General features: G+C 37.5%; 1 protein-coding gene across 1 annotated transcript in view; it reads right to left on the bottom strand.

The window, feature by feature from the left end:
• Positions 1-2,563: 2,563 nt before the first annotated feature.
• The window catches only part of LOC126184729 (haloacid dehalogenase-like hydrolase domain-containing 5), a 105,694-nt gene continuing 97,188 nt past the window's right edge, over positions 2,564-11,069 (bottom strand). Inside the window, exon 7 of the mRNA XM_049927266.1 lies at positions 2,564-2,899. Within this exon, the coding sequence (XP_049783223.1) occupies positions 2,738-2,899 (162 nt within the window). The 3' untranslated portion in view covers positions 2,564-2,737. The remainder of the gene's footprint in view (positions 2,900-11,069) is intronic.

Raw genomic sequence — 11,069 nt, 5'->3', positions numbered from 1 at the left:
TCAATAACACAAAAAGCTTTCTGTTGAGCGGTCGCCATCTTAGCATCAACTGACGCTGACGCCTAGTCAACAGCGCCTCAAGCGAACAAATGTACAACTAAATGAAACTTTATAGCTTCCTTAATTCGCCGACAGATAGTGCTTAGCTCTGCCTTTTGTCGTTGCAGAGTTTTAAATTCCTAAAGTTGTGGTATTCTTTTTGAATCACCCTGTACTGTATGCTTACAGACCAATGGTTGTGCATTTGAGAATTTTCTGTGAATGTCACTGCTGTAATTAGCATTCTGAACTACCTTATGTATTAATTGTTTCTGCGATCATGGACCTTATGAACAAAACTAAATATGTTAGTTTTGATGTTGTCTACCTCCTGTATTAACTTCAAGAAATAGCTTCAGAACACATTTTATAACTCCTAAAGAACAAGAAATGAAAATTTTTTCATCTGAATTGTTTACAACACTACAAGCATGTTTTTTTTTCCTTCACCAACTTAAATTCTCGTAAGTATGGACACCCAAAGATCAGAATTAAGATAGGCATATGATGTCTCATTGGTGATAGGGTCATTTAAGATGAAACATGGTCATTTAAGATGAAGCATAAGTTTGGATCTGACATGACTGACAAGTGGGAACGATGGCCCTAGCAGTCTGGTGCCTTCAATCCCACAAACCAACCGACAAGGGAAATTGTCTGTAACTAATAATATTAATAATAATAATAATAATAATAATAATAATAATAGTAGTAGTAATAATAATAAAGTTGGGACTAACTTATAGTAATTTTGTGAAACCAAATTGACTTCTCAGGCCTGATTAAGCACACTAGATAAAAAACTGGTCATTCCACAACACATCACACTAATATGGCCTCTTGTCTTTACAAAGAAGCCTTTGTAGAAGAAGCCTTAGTTCACCCAGGAAGAGTGTCCTCAAGTTCCTTCAGGTATACCATATCCATCTGAGGCTACCAATTTACAATTAGTTCCCACACAGCAATCAAACACTGGAAATGCTGATTGCTATGTTCTGCCCACTGTTCCCAATAGCCCAAGATATTTTCTAAGGGCTTAAATTTGATGCTCACCTAGTACCAATTCTAAACCATGTATGACACCCATTTATTTACATTTTTTATTATTTTAATTCCATGCATGGCTGCCTTTGTTGTCACCACAGTTGTCAATTACTTTTAGAGAAGAAACTTACGTGCACCTTCTGTCTATGAATGGTGCAGAAGTTGTATGTACTAAGCAGTTAGGGGGCACATAAAGTGAAAATACATTCCTGTATTGTATTCCAATGAGAGATGATGGCAGGTGTATCACAGCATCCATTTCATCTCATGTGAACATTCCCTACGTAATAATCTCTATTGCTTGTTAGCAGCAAGTTGCACTAATTCACAGTTTTCAATTTACTCACACCCCATCAGTCCATGAAGTTCCGAGACTGGATTAATAAAATAAAATATAGAGATAAGTTAAAGATGTTGCTTTTAATGATTCAGGTGTTCTATGCAGTCTCCTCCCACCTGAGTAAAACACGTAGAATGTTCATACAAGCATGGGAAACAGTCAGAAAACCCTTCTCATAGATTTTGTTCAACTCACACATAACATTTGCACGTTCTTTAGCCTTGGTGAACCATCATGAACTTCTTAAGCATTTTGTCATTTTGTGGTAGGTTCATATCGATAACATCAAGTCTTGCCACCCATGATGGTTTCTTTCAGAAAAGAATTGTCTGTATAGTGAATTTGAAACAAGTTGCGGCAAGTGTCCATGAGTCGTCATTTTTGTTTGGGAGTCACATTGTTCAGGGCAACGTTTGCACACACTTTCCTCTTCTTCAAAATATTCTGGAGGATGCCTAGAACACTTGATTTAGATATGTTCAGTTCCTTGCTCCATTGTAATTTGTGACACAACACTGATACACTACAGCTGCATCTCCACTACTTAATACTGCCTGCTCACAACCGAGTGGTTGAATGCACATCTGTTGCTTACATTTGTTAGTTCAAGTTGTCACCATAGCTACTGCACTTACTCCGTTTATACAACACGATCAAACTCAGTTTTAGAACTTTTCAGATGGATGATGTAGATTGCCATTAGTATGTACTGATGTGTATGACGACTCATTGGTTCAGGCACCTTTTGCCACAATTCAGGCCTGCAAAGGTTATGTATTCATGACAATCTCTCTTTTTTTGTGAGATGCAATGCACAGAAGTATACGTGTCAGGTGATGGGTACTGTACCCTGTACTGAACAGGTGGTTCTACTTGACAGTATGACTGTTCGGCAGTTGACAGTGGCCACTGTCATCAACATGTTACCCACTGCAGTTTATTCTGGCAGTAACAGTTTTATTTGAATGGAGTACTCATGATACACACTAGACCCAGTGAAGTATGATAAGCTCAAAGCCTGTACAACATCTGAGATGGAATAACACACACTTTGAATGCATGATGAAAACTGTTGATATCATGGCTTTTGCACACTTGTATAAAATGTTTGCAACTCAACACCAAATGTACATATACAAATAATTTACATAAAATTTTTATTTTTGTGATTCATTCTAAAATAACTATGTACAAAATAATATTTTTGTAGCTTGGAAGACCTCATTACAAAACAATTATTGTATTGGGTCAAATTTGTACCACATGGAAGACTATTCAAGGCATGACTTAACAGCATCAATACCAATCTGTAAGTTAATGGAATTTTTCCAGCTCAAAAATTAGTTCCACTGCTTCCATTACATCTTTTACAATATATTTTGGTTTTAGATCTTCATGGGTAGGTTGGAAATCCCTGGGATTATGATCTAAATTGGAATGTTCCTTCTGGTCCTCCTTCCGGGAATACACACCAGTCTATAAACAAATTAATGTTATATACATTAACTGTATTTACAACCAAAATTAGTTACATATTACACAGATCAGATTAATGACAAATGTCATACTATGCAATGTATCACTTCCAAACAGTTACAGGAGACTAGGGTGGGTTATTGACTGTTTTCAAATTTTTGTCTATTATAAAAGTTCTTCCATCATGAAAGATCCACGTACTATCTTTTAACTTACTGTGATCTCTACATACTTGGCCAAATTAAGTATCAGGAAAAATCAAACAATTATCTACTTGTGTTTGTTACTCCTTTATGAACCAAAGTTAGATTCAGAACAAATTGATGAAGATAATATTACATATCTAAATGCATAATTATTCAACTAATGTAGATTACTGAATACAACACAATGAAGTACAGCAAGCGCCTGATTATTAGGGTTAATGCAGACCTCCAGCTTCATGGATTAACAAAGAAAAGAAAAAAAGAAGATAATCTAAAATATACATAACTTTGCTGGAACTACTGCTTACTGTATTTTTAAAACATGCTAAATTTCACATTTGCAGACCCACTGCATCAGTTTTGCGTTACTTTCCAAAAGCAACAGGTTGGAAGTTACTGACCTTTAGCTGCTAAGGAAAGGGCTAGGAAACACATAAACAGCACATCAGCCACAGGAATGTGGCAATGGTAGAGTATCCACATTTACCTGAAGATAGTGTACCAGCAGTAAGGGACGAGTCACATGCAAAATAGCACATTTTCAAGAAAAATATTCACTGTAATTTTTCCACAGTACTTCGAACTTAATTTTTATTTTTTCAATAACTGCCAAACTATGTATGCATAATCCACAAACTGGATAATAAACGGTGGCTACAAGAAGTTTACTGTACGACTGCATTTTTAGCTGCTGATACTGATGTGACAAAGATGTATGCAGTTGAATCTCCAACACAGAGATCCAACTACTATATGTTTAGACGCAAACTATTTGGCACAACAGAGTTAATCTGAAATATTCTACTATGAACAAAAATATATCAAGAATGTTAATTTGCTGATTTATGCCATTGTGATATAACAATTATTCTTATGGCAACAATAAATGAAGAAAGCCATTCTGGAAAATCCATTGTTACACTACCACAGTTTGATGCACTAATTTCCTTTAAAAGCTGCTCCAGCTTCGATTCTGTCACTGCAACTGCTATGAATAAAAGGCTTTTTTAACCAGGGATGTTTTACTGATGGTCCACTGTTTGACTCGAACTACCACCACCACTACTCCACCTACGTCCAGATGAAGGAATCGCGCTTAATCTTGACCTACCAGCAACATCATCCACGTGCCTCCATAGCGGTCCCGACCAGACACCCTAGACCTTGGAGATAGAACTGTTCACTGCATGTTGTCATCATTGTCTTAGTTGTCATCATCATCATCATCATCATCATCATCATCATCATCATCATCATGATAGTGTGGTGAGAGGATTTAATATTTTGTTGCCTCCCTCTGGTCTCGAGCAAAGACATGATTAGGAAATTGGAATGCCACAGGCATTTAAGAGCAGTCTGTGAAGGCTGAGAAACCTATCAACCTTTCTCAGTTCAAAGATATTACTGAGGAAGACTATGTTGGCATGGGGCCAGTAAGATACACACAGTGCAACTTGTTTGGCACAACATGTCTTGTACTCAGTCAGTGCCTGTTAAATGCAGTATTTGCCAGCACTATGGTCACTGTGCATGGCAGTGTTCACAGTCAAAATGGTAAATGACTACACACAAAGACTGAAAGTATCAGTTGTTGATATTTTAGAGCGCCTTTAGCGGCTCTGTCCATTTTCGTATTGTGTGCATTTAACTTGTAATTTTTTGGTAAGGGTTTTCACGATTTCACAGTCACATACATAGGGTGACTGTTCACTGCAGGCATTTTAAGCTTTAAAAGAACAAACAAAGTAGTTGACAACATACAACACACAGATACGCAAGGAAACAGCTAAATCAAAGGCAGGGAAAGGTTCACTCAATGTAATCAATCACACTTTTGTTAGATTTGATTGCTGCTGGCCTGACTACTCCTTTTCAGGCAAGACAACTGAAGATGTGTAGGCATTTGTAGGCGAACCTGAAGCTGCCATGTAGCTAGACGTCTGGATGGATAAAGTACTATGGCAGATGGCCAGACTACAATAAGCAAGTGAGACGAAAACCTAAATAATGTACCACGAGGAACTGAATAATTCACGTACATTTCAGCAGCTTAAGGATGGACTTTTACAGCACTATCAGAAACAAAACAGTACTAGGTTTCCTTGGGTGCAGTTCAGTGGAGTATAGCAAAAGCGGAATGACTAAACAGTTTTCTAAACAGTGTCACAAAAATAAATGCTCAGACTTGTCAGTTAATGGGACGTGAAGAGGCAGCCTAAGTTATCCTGGAAGAGGTTGAGAATAGAGCATTGGACACTTTTTAAGGGGACTTCAGCCTGAAATATCTAGGCGAGTATGGATGGAAAATCCAAAGGGTTTGGTTGTTACAAACAGGATGGCTAAGCAGCTAGAAGAGCAATGTGAATGCAGTATAAATAAGGCGTTTTTCCTATGGATTTTTTCCATGGATGTGGGTGCACAGATCACATTTGAAAGCAGTGTCACCAGCCACAATGTCATAGGACTGGAGTGCTTGGGTGCTGCATGCAAGACTGTGGGAATAAGAGAGAAAATGGACAAAGATATGTATATTTTTATTTATTTTATTTACACATCAAGTTCCGTAGGACCAAACTGAGGAGCAAATCTCCAATGTCATGGAATGTGTCAGTGCATGAAATTACAACATAAAAGTAATAACAGATAAAAATAAATGTTTATGAACCCGAAAAGAGTCAGTCCATAAGTTTAAGTAAATGCAATCAACAATACAATAAGAATCAGCTTAATTTTTCAAGGAACTCCTCAGCAGAATAGAAGGAGTGACCTCATGAGGAAACTCTTCAGTTCCGATTTTAAAGCGCGTGGATTACTGCTAAGATTTTTGAATTCGAGTGGTAGCTTATTGAAAATGGATGCAGCAGTATACTGCACACCTTTTTGCACAAGAGTTAAAGAAGTCTGATCCAAATGCTGGTTTGATTTCTGCCAAGTATTAACCGAGTGAAAGCTGCTTATTCTTGGGAATAAGCTAATACTGTTAACAAGAAATGACACACACACACACACACACACACACACACACACACACACACACACACACCTATATATATATATACACACACACACTGTTCGAATAGTAAAAAAGGTAGTATTAAGTCTTTGAACAAGATCCTGAACATGGGATTTCCACAACAGCTTACTATCTATCTGAACACCTAGAAATTTGAACTGTTCAGTTTCACTATTCACATGGCCGTTCAGTGAAATTAAAACATCAGGTTTTGTTGAATTGTGTGTTAGAAACTGTAGAAACTGAGTCTTACTGTGATTTAGCGTTAGTTTATTTTCTACAAGCCATGAACTTAGGTCATGTACTGCACTGTTTGAAACCCAGCCAATGTTGTACACAACATCCTTTACTACCAAGCTAGTGTCATCAGCAAACAGAAATATTTTAGAGTTACCATAATACCACTAGAGGGCATATCATTTATATAAATAAGGGAACAGGAGTGGCCTCAACACTGAAGCTTGTTACCTAATGAAATAGTCCTTTCTATGGAACTATGGCCCCTTAATAGAGGCTTACCTGTATGTTTTAGACACATTATTTGGAAGGAAAAAAAAAAATGTAAGGGGCTACCAGAACGGAAGAATCAGTTACTTCATGTGATTTCTGTTCACATTTAAATACCACTAGAGAACTGAAGCAATCTTACAGGAAGTGTTTGGTTTTGAACAGCCACCTTGTATTACCCCCTTGGTGACTTGGCTGTTGCATGGAGGGTTGTTTGAGGGAATACACAGTTCCTTCAGACAACCTTCAATGCCCAAGTCATTTGTTAGTTGGTCTTCATCTGATCTCTCTTTTAGTGCCAAAGAAACATTACCAGAGGGCTTGGTATCAGATTTAGCTTTTCAGACACACAATGTTGGGAGCCTGTGATGTAAGAGAACCACTGACTAGCTGTTTCTTTCTGCCTAAAAGGGACATAACTTTTAGTTGTAGCACACTCTTGTTACAACTTTGTGCTTATGTACAGGAGCTCATCAATTTCTCAGTACATCTGCTTTGCAGTTACATTTAAAGACACAACTGCTGCAGCCAGATTCAGATGTTACTGTCTGTGTAGAAGAATCTTCTTTTGAAAAGGTGTTATTGGTCACAGAAACAAATTACACAAATACTAGTGGTCCCTGTGCCTGACATACTTTTCTAGTTTCAGAATAACTAATGTGTTTCATGGCATTTCTTGAATATTTTATTTTTAAATTTACAATACTCTCAGCTCCAGACTATGTGATAAACACAGTATATGGTGCAAGAGTCTGGGGTATGTCCATAGTGGCAACATGTGAAGTATCTCATGGGACAGGTGATGTAAGGTCACATTTCAAGAACAAAAATATAACCTGTGTGTGTTCTGACAAAACAGATGAATTACAGGACACTATAAATGTGGCAGGTTTTTTGTAGCTTGTTACTACCCCATGCACGATATTTCTGACTGGAGCATCTCTACACAAAAAAAGTTCTAATGTGTGTGAAATCTGCTAAGGTCATTAGTCCCTAAGCTTACACACTAATTAACCTAAATTATCCTAAGGACAAACACACACATCCATGCCTGAGGGAGGACTCGAACCTCCGCCAGGACCAGCCGCACAGTCAATGACTGTAGCACCTTAGACCGCTCGGCTAATCCCACACGGCACCTCTAGACACATCTTCGGCCTGGAATCTCACTGAATGGACTACAATTGTCTTCTGCGAAGAGACCCACTTCAAACTGAGCCCTGATGATCAGCAGAGATATGTCTGGATCTGCCCAAGAGAGAGGTGTGGTAACAACCCGACTGTCGACCACCAAGAATGATAGCCTGGGGTGCCACTTCTTTTGACAGCAGGGCCCCTCCGGTTGTCATCCTTACAGTACAGCAGTACAATGGTGATATTCTATGCCCCTTTTGTTGCCCCTCATGGCAAGTCATCCTGGGCTTACATTTCAGCAAGCTAGTGCCCACTTGCACACAGTGACAGTTTCTACTGCTTTTCTTCATGCTCGCCAAACCCTACTTTGAGAATATTTGGAGCATTATGCCGAGGTCCCTCCAACCAGCTCAGGATTTTGATGATCTAATGCATCAATTGGGCAGAATTTGGCACGATATCCCTCTTAGGACGACATCCAACAATGGGAAACTGAATAACTGCTTGCATTAGGGCCAAAAGTGAACCATCACATTATTAACTTGCTCAATTTATGAAGCTCTTACTCTTGAATAAAGTCATCCAATGTTTCTGAAACTGTAACCATTTGTTTGTCTGTAAATGTACATCACATCCACCAATTTCTGTCCCATTCAGATAATTCCTTCATGTTGTACTGTGTTTTTTCCTAGAGTGTACAAGTAAACAAAGACAAAGATGTAGTCATCATTGATGGATGACACATACTATGGAAGACGTGGAGTGACTGATATGCTTCATTAGCTGAATCTGAAATTTTTAACTTTTACTGGGATGTCACCAATTGACTTTGAAATTCTAACACATGTGAGAGAGACATTTGTTTCAAAGGAAGATGCAAATTTTAGAAAAGCAATTCCTGAGAAGAAAATACTTGTATTACACTTCAGTTCAGCAATGGGGAATTCCTTTTGAACCTTTTCTTTTATTCAGTATTATGCAATTGGTTAGATAAGAAATCTACTCACCAAGCGGCGGCAGGAGAAAACACATATTTGAAAGTTTTTACTTATGCAAGCTTTTGGAGCCAGTGGCTCCTTCTTCTGGCAGAAGTGTTGAATGGGAAGGAAGAAGGGTCATGGGAAAAGAACTGGAGAGGTTTAGGACAATGGTTAAGAGTTCAGGAAAGTCACCCAGAACCCCGGGTAAGGGGAGACTTACCAGACGGGACTTCTCATCCTGTCTGGTACGTCTCCCCTGGCCCAGGGTTCTGGGTGACTTTTCTGAACTCTAAACCTTGATCTAAACCTCTTGTATAAATTCAATTCTGTCTCAAAGATAACCCTATATAATGTGGTGGTTTTTTTTTTTTTTTTTTACGTCATGGCAGCCGTTGTTAAACACAGCAACAGTTTCTTGGTTCTGTTTCAACTTGGCATTTTGTAGTGTGCACTTCACACATTACAGAGGTATTCCTCAGTCTTATATAGTGTAATAAGTTTAAAACTCTGTTGTCCTGCCCACTTCATTATTAGGCAACACAATCACTGTCTCTGATACATGAAGTTTATAGAATAAAAACACTGGTGCCATACAGTGGCATTTAGTGGTAGCAGGCCAGAAATCCTGTGTCCTTTGATCTGCACCAACACAGCAATGGATAGCTGTTTTCATGTTTGAAATATGTTGCAAACATAGATGGCCAAGCAGTAGCTACAAACAATGTTGTCAACACTGTTTCAAAACATGTTCCAATCTCAGCATAAATGCAGCTGAGAGAATCTCAAAATTTGTCATCCTTTGCTATCATGCTCTTTTCACACACACTCTCTTAATTCTATTCATGCCCTCATCCATAGTGAAAATAGCTATGATACTAACACTTCGTATAGGTTGGACAACAATATTAGACTGAACACATTCAGTGAGTTATAAATACACTGTTTCCCAAGTGGTCTATTACCTTTTTTCCAAACTGTACTATGTTAAGCAATTAAATTACGACATATACTGTAATGCTGGATAAAACCTACCAGCAATCAGAAAATTTTATTACTGTGTAATGCGTTTAAAACCCTGTTATTTCATCTTCAGGTGGTTTTTACAATTCTTTCATTGCTTTTATGAAATGAAAAAACTCAGAATTTAACAGTCACAACATTTTTAGCTACTTTCACAGGTATATTTTGAAAACTGGAGGAAAATGAACTGAAGTAATTTAAGAATGCAAGTATCTTTGTAACAAGCTAAAAGAAACATATGACCTCTAGATCTGACACTGAACTAAAAACTCTGCAACATCTGTGGCATGTTTCAATGAAGTGTTGGCCATTCACAAAAAGGTACGAAACTAAAAGTCTGTGTTTTTAATGTTAAGTCTTCTGCAAGTGAAATTGTGCAATAAGTTTACACTCAACTCTACATTAAAATATCATTAAGTGTATGTCTTAAATGATGTTAGAAGCTGGAAGAAGTATGTTGTAATACATGATTATTTCAGAAACAGATGAAAAACTGACAAAAAATAATGCAAATGCTGTAAAAATCACTTATCTATGGATCCTGAGGGTTTGAAATATATTGTACAATAATAAACATTTTGTGGCTGGAAACAGTTTCCATTCAAAACTGTACTCTCAATCAAAGTCACAGTTTTAAACATTCCAGTCATGGAGAAAATGAACACACTACTTATATATTGCATTCTATTGTTATTTGTTGTGGAATTTTATATTGTATAAAGAGAAGTAAGTTCATTCTATGTTATTCATAATATGCAGTACTCTTGTAGTGGTACAAAACTGATTTTGGTTTAAGACTCAAGAAGATACATAGTTATCTAACTAAACAGGCAGGATCCTATGATTTGGCATGGTCAGTCACCTCTTCCTTACACTTAAATAATTCAATTGCTGGCTTACTGTCCTTAAAGGAGAGCATGTAGGTAACATGCAGCCTATAAATCACCTTGAGTAATGTTTAGATTATAAGTACAGTATTCAGGAAAACACAAGGAGGCTTCAGTATATAAGAAAATATATCATGGGAAATCCTGTGAGAATCTGGAGTAATCTGCCTTCAGATTTATATAATAGCAGGGTTCAATGTTTGTTTTATTTGAGTGAAGATTTTGGAGCTTAGATATTACATTTCACAATAATTATCCTGACTATCTAATGTTAGGACATGCACCATATGGATTTAAGGACACTGAGCAATATCGGGAATGTCAAAAAGGCACTAAAAAGTCTCAGAATTTCTAAAAGAACAGTATACTTCTCAGAATGCCTAATACAAGCAGAGGACACATTTTGGAATGCCTGATTTCCAC

Source organism: Schistocerca cancellata, chromosome 4 (assembly GCF_023864275.1).
Source record: "Schistocerca cancellata isolate TAMUIC-IGC-003103 chromosome 4, iqSchCanc2.1, whole genome shotgun sequence".
Classification (NCBI taxonomy): domain Eukaryota; kingdom Metazoa; phylum Arthropoda; class Insecta; order Orthoptera; family Acrididae; genus Schistocerca; species Schistocerca cancellata.
This window is presented reverse-complemented; position numbering and strand designations above follow the sequence as displayed.